Source organism: Triturus cristatus, chromosome 3_2, assembly GCF_964204655.1.
Source record: "Triturus cristatus chromosome 3_2, aTriCri1.1, whole genome shotgun sequence".
Classification (NCBI taxonomy): domain Eukaryota; kingdom Metazoa; phylum Chordata; class Amphibia; order Caudata; family Salamandridae; genus Triturus; species Triturus cristatus.
In genome coordinates this window covers 1,087,681,987-1,087,694,275 of record NC_140584.1, presented here as the reverse complement: position 1 = coordinate 1,087,694,275, position 12,289 = coordinate 1,087,681,987, and the positions used below count along the sequence as shown (strand labels likewise).

At 43.9% G+C, this 12,289-nt stretch overlaps 1 protein-coding gene across 1 annotated transcript in view; it reads left to right on the top strand.

Moving 5' to 3' along the window:
- Positions 1-12,289, top strand: part of COL26A1 (collagen type XXVI alpha 1 chain) — a 779,433-nt gene that overhangs the window by 679,545 nt on the left and 87,599 nt on the right. The window contains exon 6 of the mRNA XM_085649850.1: positions 9,840-9,887. Within this exon, the coding sequence (XP_085505976.1) occupies positions 9,840-9,887 (48 nt within the window). The remainder of the gene's footprint in view (positions 1-9,839; positions 9,888-12,289) is intronic.

Sequence of the window (12,289 nt, the reverse complement as noted above, 5' to 3'; positions counted from 1 at the left end):
CCTCTTCTTCAGCTGAGGGCAGAAATTATTTCAAACACTTTTACCCAACCGGATGCCCACACATTTGATATTGGTGTGGACAAGTCAACTGAAAACCCCTTTTCAAAACTCCTCATGGTTCCCTCCAGTAGGCTCCGCTATACAGACTCTGTTCCTTAATACTGACATATTCCCTAGCAGAGTTTCATCTTCACCCACCCCATCGCACATCCCACAGCAAACAGGGGTATTCCAACTGGGCAGTGGACACAAACTAGGCCAAAGGAAGCGTCCCCAGAGTTTGAGACATGGAGTGAGGGGTGACGGGACAGGTCCCGCCCCCTGCTTGTGGCGGAGGCCATGGAAACTTGTCATCATATTTATGCGGTTCGGCCACACGAGGATTTAGGTTGGGACAGGTTTAGGAAACCACGGATGTTGTTGTCCAGCACAGCGAGGGAGCGACGGCGGAGCGTTAGTAACATGAATGGAATGCCCGGGTAGGGGGGCGGGCTCTCCCTCTGAGTGGCTGGAGGGACATCCGCCTGCAGAGCACCCCTCAGATCACTATGGCAACGCACTTGTTTTCTGCAGGAGCAGAGTTGGGGTCCGACTTTATGCGCATCCATGTCTGAAAAGCGCTGAAACTGTTCCATTACCAAAGGTGGGGGAAGAGGGGAGAGAGAGAGAGCGAGAGAGATGGGGCAATGCCCTAGGAGTCTCTTGCAGACCTGCGTCTGCTGTCGTCAGCAGTAAACAGTAAGAGGATGTTTGTGGGTGGGGAGTGCCAGACGTCGACCCAGGTGCTCGCGTTCTAACTGGGCAATTTGGCGTGCACATTGCCCCTCGAGTTTGCATAAGTGCAATTCAATTAAAGGATGTATTGTGCGCTGCTGTGGAGCCCTGCGTCCATCTGCTCAAACCTGGACTGTGTTCAGTGGATGACATGAGCTCCGGTAGATGGGTGCTGTCATATGGCGGGGTGTATGGTGATGGCCTAAAGAAAAGCATGACAAATCCAACCTAGAGCTTTCTTTTCGGGCCAGGATGACGGGCGAAGCCCTTGCAACCCTGCCCCTCTCCAGCACAACGAAACCAGACATGCTCAAGTCAGGATCACAACAGGCGGAAGACACACAACACCTGTAACTGCACAGACTGGCCCTCATTACTGAAAAATGCCATCTACTTGAAAGGAAGGCATACCTTTTTGTCAAGCCTCAATTTCTGGGCAGAGGGGTATTTCAGAGAGTAGTACCACGCTCTCCCAGCAACTTACAAAAGCAAACATTGGCAAAGCCAAAAGTTCTCGCCTTTGAAACCAAGTAGCTTTGCCAGTGGTTTTTAGCGATGCTGTTCAGCATTCCTGATGATGTGCAACATGGCTAAAGAGGAATAAAAAAAAAACGCATAATGTGGCTGGCTCCATCATTTTGTAGGCATGCGCACCATCCATGCTCATGCCTACGAAACTGATGCAGCACTTTCCTTTTCTTTTGTTTACCAATCCCAGTTGGATCGATAAAAAAAATGTTCAAAAGTGGGGGTATTTTTGCAACAGGCGGCGGTCGGGGTAAGCAGCACGGGGTTGAAGCAGCAAGTTGGAGGAGGAAGCAACATCGAGGGTGGGAGGGCAGGAGCAATGAAAAACCAGAAGAGGGACCCTGAGAACAAAACAAGTTCTGGGGGGAGACAAAGTCCAGGGAGAAGTACAGTGCAAAACATGAGAGGAATCCCCCACTCAAAGTTCATATAGGCGGGTAATAACTCCAAATATACATACATCACCCACAGGGAACATCATTTCTCAATTATTTATTCTCCAAAATATAGAAATGTATTTATTTTTTATAAATGTGTATATACTTTTGTATATTAGTTTAAACAAGCAATAAATTACAAAAGACACACATTTACATATAATAAATAATCACAGAATAATATGTACAAAAAGAGCCCTGGGTCAGTGCTAAACAGACAATGACCATATATATATATATATATATATACACAAATGACAAACTTATTAAACATGTGCAATGACAATACAAAAATACACAAAGACCAACAATATCTACGATCAACAAATACAAAAGAACATTCATTTAAGAGAAAACCCATAAAGCATACACCAAATACAACAAACAAAAACCAAAGTGAATGCGCCACCGCGCGTTTCGGAAGTGCCAGTTCGTTTTAGCTCCTTCATCAGGGCACAGAGATCATCGATTTAGAAAGTGGTCACACAGGGCCATCAATATTCATGGTACATGCACAATAATAGAGAAACAGGGCTCTGGGGAAAGAAGCGTCTGTGGGGACAAGCAAACAATGAGTCAAATACACTCTAAATAGAATAAAAATAACAATTGCCAATCAATAGGGGCAAACTCGGAGTTAGATATGTCACATCTGATAGAGGTGTCAAAAGAATTATAAGTACCAAAGCCACCACGTGTACAAGAATACACCCAAATACAATGTGTAATGCTGAAAAAAAGTGATAACAGGACACCAATAGAAAGAGAAAGGGAAAGGATAAAGCCAAAAAATAAAAGCCAATATTTACACAGTAATCAGACTGGTACTGAATCAGGGCGAGACTAGATGACTGTAAGTGAACTTACAGTCATCTAGTCTCGTCCTTGTATTTGGGTGTATTCTTGTACACTTGGTGGCTTTGGTACTTATAATTCTTTTGACACCTCTATCAGATGTGACATATCTAACTCTGAGAGTTTGCTCCTATTGATTGGCAATTTTTATTTTTATTCTATTTAGAGTGTATTTGAATAATTGTTTGCTTGTCCCCACAGACACTTCTTTCCACAGAGCCATGTTTCTCTATTATTGTGCATGTACCATGAATATTGATGGCCCATGTGACCACTTCCTAAATCGATGATCTCTGCACCCTGATGAAGGAGTTAAAACGAACTGGCACTTCCGAAACGCGCGTCGGCACATGGAGAAGCACTCATGTGAGAGAGTGAAACACAGGCTGCGGCGGAGGGCGGACAAGAAGTACTCAAGAAAGACAGCTGGAAAACACATGCACTCTTGTGCAGTGCTTAACCAAAATGAACCAAAAAGAATCACATAGCATCTCTAAAGTGAGCAGTGGAAGGAGACAAGAAATGCAGCCATGCTCCAGGGAAGGGACAATCACAAGAAGAGGAAGTAAAACCCATTCACGCTAACGAATAAGGAGCAAGCAAATGAGAGTGACAATAAAGGCACCCAATAGTAAGCACTGGGCTGGCTCTAAGCCAACTATAAGATGCTATTAGGTTTTTGCAAGCATACAGCTTGTGCTGTCTGGTAGGTGAGACCTAAAGAGCTGACTGACAGAGCTAGGGAAGGAGCTAATGTAGCTGCTTACCTCATGGTGTAGGTGGGCTCATGGGATGGTCCAGTATGCTGCTGAGTCTCTTTGAGTTCTGGCAGCCCCGCTCCATGCTCACAGTGCCCAGATATTAATTAATGTGCCCCCTTCCAGCACTATATCTCAAAGGCTGATCTGACAATCGGGCTGGTGATAGGAGGGGGTAGAAGTGCTTTTACAAGGGAAACACTTGTGCAAGAATGCCCCATCCACAGGTGGTGACTGGTGGAAGCTACTAATGGGGTTTCCTATCCACTGCTGCATGTTCTGTGATGGGTGGTACACTCCACACATCCCACCTACCTTCAAGGAAGGTAGTGACCAGTCAATCAATCAATCAATAAATGCTTTATTCGATTTTAAAAGATAATAAAATCATAAAAGCACATATTCAAAAAAATCAGGTCATTTAAAAATTGCATTAAAATATCTTGATAAAGTATAGCTCTTCCAAAAGTACATAATTTTACAACATAGGGATTAACGGGTTAAACTTTTTCTTTTCCTCATTATACTCTTCAAAAGCCCTGTCATAGCTCCAATACAGTACACATTGTCCAATAATTTTAAAAAGAAAAATGCTGGACGACATTGCTGCCAGCCTCCCTGCATTAAAATAGGCCTAATCCATCTAGCTCTTTCTTTAACATAAAATTTACAGAATAATTTGCTTGCCGATCTGTACGAAGACTTCTACACACGCTTTCTTGCGCAGCCGTATCAGGGTTGTGTGTTTCCCTGCCTTATTGGGGTGGTTTGCCCACTATGGGCCCGATTCACAGAACTAACTTAAGACAAAATCCTAAACTTACTACCATTTTGGTATTCACAGAAGGCACTTACTCATTTCGGTATTCACAGAAGTTAGGAGTCCTAACTTTAGGACTCCTAAATGCCTTCTGTGAATACCGAAAGTCTTAAAATTAGGATTTTTCTCAGTTTAGTAGTAGTATAGTTAGGACTCCTAACTTTAGGACTCCTAAATGCCTTCTGTGAATACCGAAAGTCTTAAAATTAGGATTTTTCTCAATTTAGTAGTCCTAAATCTAAATTTAGGACTACTAAATTGAGAAAAATCCTAATTTTAAGACTTTCGGTATTCACAGAAGGCATTTAGGAGTCCTAAAGTTAGGAGTCCTAACTATACTACTACTAAACTGAGAAAAATCCTAATTTTAAGACTTTCGGTATTCACAGAAGGCATTTAGGAGTACTAAAGTTAGGAGTCCTAAATTTAGGACTACTAAATTGAGAAAAATCCTAATTTTAAGACTAAGGGGGATCAACTTTTAGTTCCTCTAGAATACTCCATAACCTGCTGTGACCAACACAATCAAATGCGGCACTATGATCGACAAAGACCACAAATAGGTTCCCTGCCTTTGCTTGTGTATATTTACCCTGAATCAACGAAAAGTTTAAAACCTGTTCGATAGTACCCATCCCTTCCCTAAACCCATATTGGACCCTATTTAAGATGTTATTATCCTCGGCCCACTGTTGAAGTCTATTTAATACAACCCATGGGTAGGGAGGAGAACAGATTTCTCAGGCGTTTAACAGCTCTCCCTCCGAGTACACCCCTTGTGCCTCTAAGACTTGACCTGGGCATTAGACCCTTGGAGGAAGAGTTGGCGCTCCGTCCCGTGATCTATTGGCGTAGATTATGGACGGTGCCTGAATTGCTTCACTATAGACTGGGTCTCCAGGAAGTTCTTAGCCTCCCAAATGCGGGAAACATACCTTGGCTTAAGTTTATAAGGAATAGTTTGGTGAGCCTGGGTCTTGACGCACATTGGAATGACCCTGGGAATGCCTGTTCCGAGCTTCCTAAAAAAGCTCTTATTAAATTGTATTATGATTCCAAGGCTCCCTTACTTCGACCCTCAAAATTGCTTGGGTCGTTAACATATCAATTCCTTGACATGAAGACCACATATAGTTTCGAACCAGCCCTTGATAATGTTTACCCTGCAATAATAAGGAAGCTCTTTTTGCAATGGAGGCATGGATCCTTACCAATTCGTGCTTTTACTAGCCGCTGGTCTGCGTCGACATCCAGTATTTGCCCGGCATGCAGTGCAAACGATGAAACTGAGCTGCATTTAATATTCTTCTGTCCGGGCTATACTGAGGCGCGCAGAAAATGGATCATCCCCATTTGCAGAAACCTGGGTTTTACCAGATGCCACGAAGCCTTTAGAGTTCTTAAATGTGAAATGACTGCACACATTGTGTTTTCTGTGGCAAAATTTCTGGGGGCTTTATGGCACAAACGGAAGCGGTACCTAAATATGGCAACATGATTTGACTTGTTCTTTGCTATTTAAGCACATGTCTGTATGTATTCGCTGGGAATCTAGCCTTGCGGCTGTATTAATAATTTGTATCCATTCTTATTTTATTGTTCTTAAATGTTTTTTATTCATCTTATGCACTTTTATGGAGATTCTCCGAAATAAAGTTTTTCTTGACTTGACTTGACTTGACTTGAATACAACCCTTCCTGCGATTTTCATAAAGGAGTCTAGGAGGGAGATAGGGCGATAACAAGCTGGATCTTCTCGGTCCACTTTTTTAAAAACTGGAATTATCACAGATTCCGACCAGGATTTAATAAACCACTCAGCACAGCAGGCTTCTAAAACTTGGGTTAGCAGTGGAGACCATAGCTCTATTGTGCTTTTATATAAATCAATCGGTATCCCGTCGGGACCTGGAGGTTTACCACTTTTGCTCTCGTTTATTGCCATCATCACTTCATCGTGTGAAAATTGAATGTCAATCAGCGTAAACTTAATAGGATATCCAGATAAAAGAGGTTCCCGACATAAGTTGATATCCTCACTGCTCTTATTACCATACACGTTAGAGAAAAAATTTACCCAGGAGAGCTCATCTATTGCTATCTCAACTCGAGCCTCCTCTTTAGTAGCAAAAAATGGTGCTTTGACCGCCTGCCAAAAATAAGTACAATCTTTGCATAGGGAAGCCTCGTACAAATTGTTCCAAGCTAGATTTTTGATTTCTTTCTTACGATTACTTCTTGCCAAATTGTAGGCCTTCCTACACACTCTAATTTCCTCATAGTCCCTCACTGGTTTATGAAGGGCAGCCTTTAACAACGAATATGTCTTAGGAACAGTTTGTATCAAACCACCCCTGGTCTTTGTTGGGTACAGGCCTTGTTGGATGATTTAGCAAATTTTGAATCACCGCTGTTACTTCGGAAAAAGCATACAAGATGTCCCTATAGGATGACCCTTCCCGCAGGCACTCGGTGATAGGAATTAAAGCCTTAGTTATAATCTTAGTATTCAGTGTTTCAGGGTCCTTCCTACTCCACTTCAAGGAAAAATCATTCTGGCGGGCCAGTACAACATCTTGATTCTGAGCCAGACTTTCCGAAACCGAAAGAGTGCATTTAGTTGGGAGTAAAATATTTAAAGTTAATGGCAGGTGGTCACTTAGGCCACTAGTTTGAGTACAAAATTGGACAAACCAATTAGAATAGCAATTTGGAATAATGATAAAATCTATCAGGGAATTAAATCCCCGTCCGATGAATGTGGGACTAAACTCAACAGAAGGAGAACACAATGTATTTGCGAAACCTAAATCAAAGGTATCCATCATTTCGTTAAGACATTCTCCTCTTTCAGAGTGGACGAAGTGGGCTGCATGAACATTATTACCTGAGTCAATATCCCCAAACCCACATACAGGATTTTGGCAGATACTGGTATTAAAATCCCCACCCCAAATCATAATCACATCCCTTCCCCTAGAAACAACCAGGTTAGTTAAAAAATCCATAAGGCTTTTTATTATTCCTACAAAGTTACCCTTGTCAATGTTGTTGTAGAAATTAATAATCACTATCTCAGTTTGCATAGAGAAAAGGATATCGATAATTTGATAATAAGGGGTCGACTTTAATGTTTTTATCTTCTGGACCTTCAACATATTTGAAATATAGATGGAAATTCCCCCCTTATGCCTCCCATGAACTGAACGTAGAGCAGAGATATGATATGTTTTGAAACCATCAATATGCAATGCGTCCAGTAACCAAGTCTCCTGTATACACAGAATATCAAAGTTGTTGATAAAATCTACCCAAACTTGGTTATCCACCTTAGATTGTAAACCAGCTATATTCCAAAATACCACTCTAACATAGCCTTTATCAGAATCATTTTGGGGAACACATTCCTCCTCGAAATCTTCTTGACTTTGCTTCCCCTGCAGCTGTGGGTCGGTAACAAACGTATTTACTGTGTCTAAAGGAGATATTACTTCAATAAGTTCACTGACCTTATTAAGATAATTTATACCCGTTTTTAAGGGGCCTATTATATTTGACCAGTCGAGTATGGAGGCCCATAGTTTTGTAATGAGATAGCAAGTGACATAACACGCAATGCATTCATTCATTGGCTAGAAGGAATAACATTATTGGCTGGCAAGATTTGAACTGAGCCCTGAGTTGACTATTAGGTAGTATTAATCTGCAGCACAAAACAAAACATTAAAGTGAGTAATTACATCTTTGTTACCAGGGGTGTATGACTGCCCTCAACCTGCCCTTATAGAAGCCGAGGGGTGAACAAGAGGGAGTATGGAGCCAAGAGGCATCTCCAGCATGTTTTCAAACGCGGAACACCCCCTCCGTGATTGATGGGGGGGACAGTGCAGCCCCTCAGACCTGCCATGATGGTTTCAGGACGTGGCCATGGAAAGGCAGTGGTGAAAGTGTTACTGGTCGGTGGCCTCTGTGCTGTTTGTGAGGCAGCAGTGGCCCTGCCAGAGTCCTGCCTCGGCCCAAAGTGTCCCTTGGGACCTGTACCGTGTGGGGTCATGACCTCAATCCCCTTGGATGACCTATCTAATGCTTCATGCTGAAAGAGCATGGACGTCTTAACACTGACAATCGGCACATTCTACTAATGTGCACAAGCTTCACTATCAAATATGACTTCATTCAGTGCAGAGGGTTCTAGTTGGCTTCTGTTTAATTTGCAGCACTTCATTGGCTGTTGTCTGTAATAATAAGTGAATGACTGATCATATCGGTCAGTCTCAAATAACCCAATTGAACACAATTGAACTGTTTGCTCACAGTGGAAGTGTCATTCCGTCCCCACAACCCATAGCCCCATAGAATTGACCCATGTCTGTCCTGCGGGTAGCCATGTGAAGCGTCTTAGCTGCTGGATCAGGCGTGCATTGCACATGGGATTTCTCCCAGAGTGCACACCGTTTGCGTGGAGGTCCCCCCTGCGCTGCCTTTGAGCTGTGGGCTTTCTCTGCTTCGGTTCTGCACTGGGACGGGCATATGTGGGCACTCTTACTGGTCCCCTGATGGTGTTCTATTCGCCGTTAGAGCACCTCTTGCTGTTTCAGAAAGGCTCATTGCTGGGGCACTGGCAGTGACTGGCAGAGAGTTTGGGGGGAAGGCGGGTCACTGAAGTCCAATCTGCTTAGAACCAAGGGGCAGGCCCTGCGCTACATATACTGTAAAACATGAATTTATTAATCCCTTTGAGCTGCAAGCAAACACAAAATGTCTATTGCAGCAAGTTTGGTTTTCCATCTAGGGTGTTGCAAAATGCCAATATTCCTTTGAAAGGCGAGAAGCGTAAACAAGTAGAACTGACAACATCATAAGCATCAACTGCAAGGGTATTTTTATTGAGAGCAGTTGCCCTGGTTAGTGCTTGCAAATAGCATGGGTGTGATTGGGCGCTTTTATGTCTGTGGCTACGTATCCCTGTGCGCTCGCTTAGCCAATGTCCCGCATACATTGGTGCCTGTGCACGGGTGTCCGTATGTCTAGTGGTCTGCATGGATGGATGCCTGCATTTTTCGTAGCCTGTGTTCTTGGGCATCTGTACAGCTGTTGGTCTGTGAGCTTGGATGCTCTTTCAGAGTGGACCCTGGCGGGTGTTGTGTATCAATGTGTGCATTTAAAGGTACTTCTATGGAATGTACCTACCTGGGATTCATCCGCGCCCTAAGCAAAGGTGAGATTCACAATAACAGCTCAGGACATTAACAGTGAGGGGCTTAGATGGTGTAGTTGTGGAAGGTGAATAGCTACATTCAAGTGCAGCGGGCATGAGGTGGTCCCGCTGCTTCCTCGTCGCCAAGGTGATCCTGATCAGATGATCAGAGTAGGCTCTCCAAACTCCCAGACTGGTCTGATGCTAGTCAAGACATAGTCAAAAACAAAGTTAAACCCTGGTTGTATATGGTGGTCCAGTCCCAAGCCTGAGATGACCACAGTTTATCTACGAACGTAAAAGCATCGAGGGCTCCGGATAAACACCAGTTCAGCATCTCTGAAGCACTGGAGACATCTGGAGCGGATTCCGCCCGTATAAATTTGTCTCTCAACTAGAAGGGAAAATTCCAGGTTTCAAACATGATGGAAGTCGCTGAACATGTATTTCTTCTGTCATTTTCTTTTTAGAGAGATCTAAAGGTGACACGGGTGCCGGAGAGGAGCTTGTCTTACAAGGTAACATATTTTTTAGATTCTGACACGTCAGCATGTCTTGCTTGTTTGAAAATTGCTGGAAATAATTCTCCTATATTTCAGGATACTGGGGACAGACACAATTTTTCCATGAACCTATAACATGTCTTTTTTAATCCTTTTATGTTGCTATATGGCAGTGTTGTCATCCACTGAATACAGGCCTTGTGCCTTGCCACTTGAGCTAATTGCACATCCCGCAGGGTGGGGAAAGGGCATGGGGACTGCAATTGATTGACGCCTCTAGTCCATATTATCAGAGGTGCCACAGGAAGTCTGGCCTGTGCGCATCCTTCAGTAGAAGTGGCGGACACTTGGAGCATCTGTAAGGAGGTAGGATGGCCACTGGGCAGTCTCCAGTAGAGGGGGGTCATGTAGCTTCTTTGAGTTGATTTAGGGGATCCAAGTAAGAGCCCGCTGCAGAAGGGATGGATTCATGAAAAGGTCGTTGACCCATTGAAGAGTCTCCAACATGATTCCTGGATTTAAGGAAGAGTCCCAACGTACGGGGTTGACAAGAAAAGTCCTAGATCAACGCAAGGATCCCATGCAACGTCCATGGATCTGGGGAAAAGGTTGCAGAGAGGAGAGTAGATCAGCGATTCCCCTGAATAGCCCAATGTCCAGATGTTGGGTCCGTGGTACAGCTCCCTGCAGAGCTAGTGGATTCACATCAGATCCCACTACACAGAGGAAGGATCCATGGAGCAGTACCCAGTGGATACAGTAGATTTAAGAGAGAGCTGCAAGCATAGCTGACGACTCATGGTGGAGCCGATGACCACCTGCCGTTGACGTGGTGGATCCATGTTTTAATGAACACCCAACAGACATGCTGAATCCATTCACGAGCCTGCATGGAAGGTGGTGAATCCACAGAGATCCCCTGGCTAATGGACTGTATTCATGCTTGGAGGAGCCTGAGGCGGAGTTTGGATGTTGATGGAAGTAACCATAGCAACGATGCTAGATCCACCGAGGAACATCCCATTTTAGAGGCGGTGGATCAATAGAAGAGCCCCCGCAGAAACCCTGGATCAGTGGAATACGCAGCTGGGATTCCTTGGACCAGCCTTCACATGAAGTGATGGAGTCAAGACAAATACTTGAATATAAAAACTCTTGGGGCAAGCTCAGAGTGATGGTTGATGCTGGGAAGGTGACACCCAGGCATGGGGTGGTTGTATTGGTAGACATTAGACACAGTGGCTGAGCTGGATGCGCCTGGATGTCTGTGTCTGCTATATTTATGTTTTTATTGCTTCGTGTTGCATCCCTGCCTGCTGCAAACCAGCAAGACAAATGGCAGTTTAGAAATTCTTCTGATGTAAATACAGGTCTAAAGGACTTCTGTCCAATCACATACTTTCAGTGCCCATTGTTATACCCTCAAGGAGTTTGAGAAAAGTAATGACTCGCAATGTACGATTCACACATCACGACATACTAACGTACACTGACTGGATTTGGGATAACAAATTATCATTATTTGAAGTCGTGAAATCTTGATGCAATTTGCAATTCGATAAAAATTGAAAATTGCTGACATCGCACTGACAGTTGCTGATCAGAGAATTAGGAAGTGAGTCAGTTGCACTGGGAGGGGAGAGGAGATGATGCTCTGGGCACTTCACTGATGCGAGAATCGAGTTTAAAATGGCAAGTACGGCAAGTCAGGAGGGACACGAGGATGGGTCAACAAGCAGAAGGAAGCACAAGTTCAACTTGAAATCCTGGTGGTGGAGAGTGTTCAACGGAGAGAGACAAGCTTTATGGGAAGTCATATGTGACTGTTGCAGAGCCCACCGAAAGGACGATGTGGGGACACATCAGAGAATTCATCAATGCTTGTGGGGGTTCCCAGTGGTACCACAGGTGAGATGAGAAGGCCTTGGCATGATTTCAGACCCCGTACCAGGAGAGCGGCGGTCTGAAGAGCAGAGGCTCTTTGGCACTGCAAAGATTGCTTACAATATGACCGCCGTGCACTCCTTGAGTTGTATTATTGTGTAAACCCCGGTTCTTCAGTGTGCGTCCCGGTGAAGAAGGGCTCTGTCTGGAACTGCACTGTCGATTTGTATGGAAGAGAATTTGTCAGAGACGGAAACCTGTCTGTTGACCCCGGTCGCACTGAATTTTCTAATCCAAAAATCAATGCATTCCACATGTTCTAAGCCCCCCTAACTTTACAAATTGTTAACCAAGGATTCACAAAAGTGTAACAATTTCCAATGTAGATATGAGGAACAACCAACAATCAATGAAGTAATTGACAGAAACAAATATGGATGAACTCTCGAACATCTGAAAGGCATTGAGATGATCGGATTAGAAACACCGGTGTTTCAGAGTTAAGTGCGACCGGAGAAAACAGACAGGTTTCC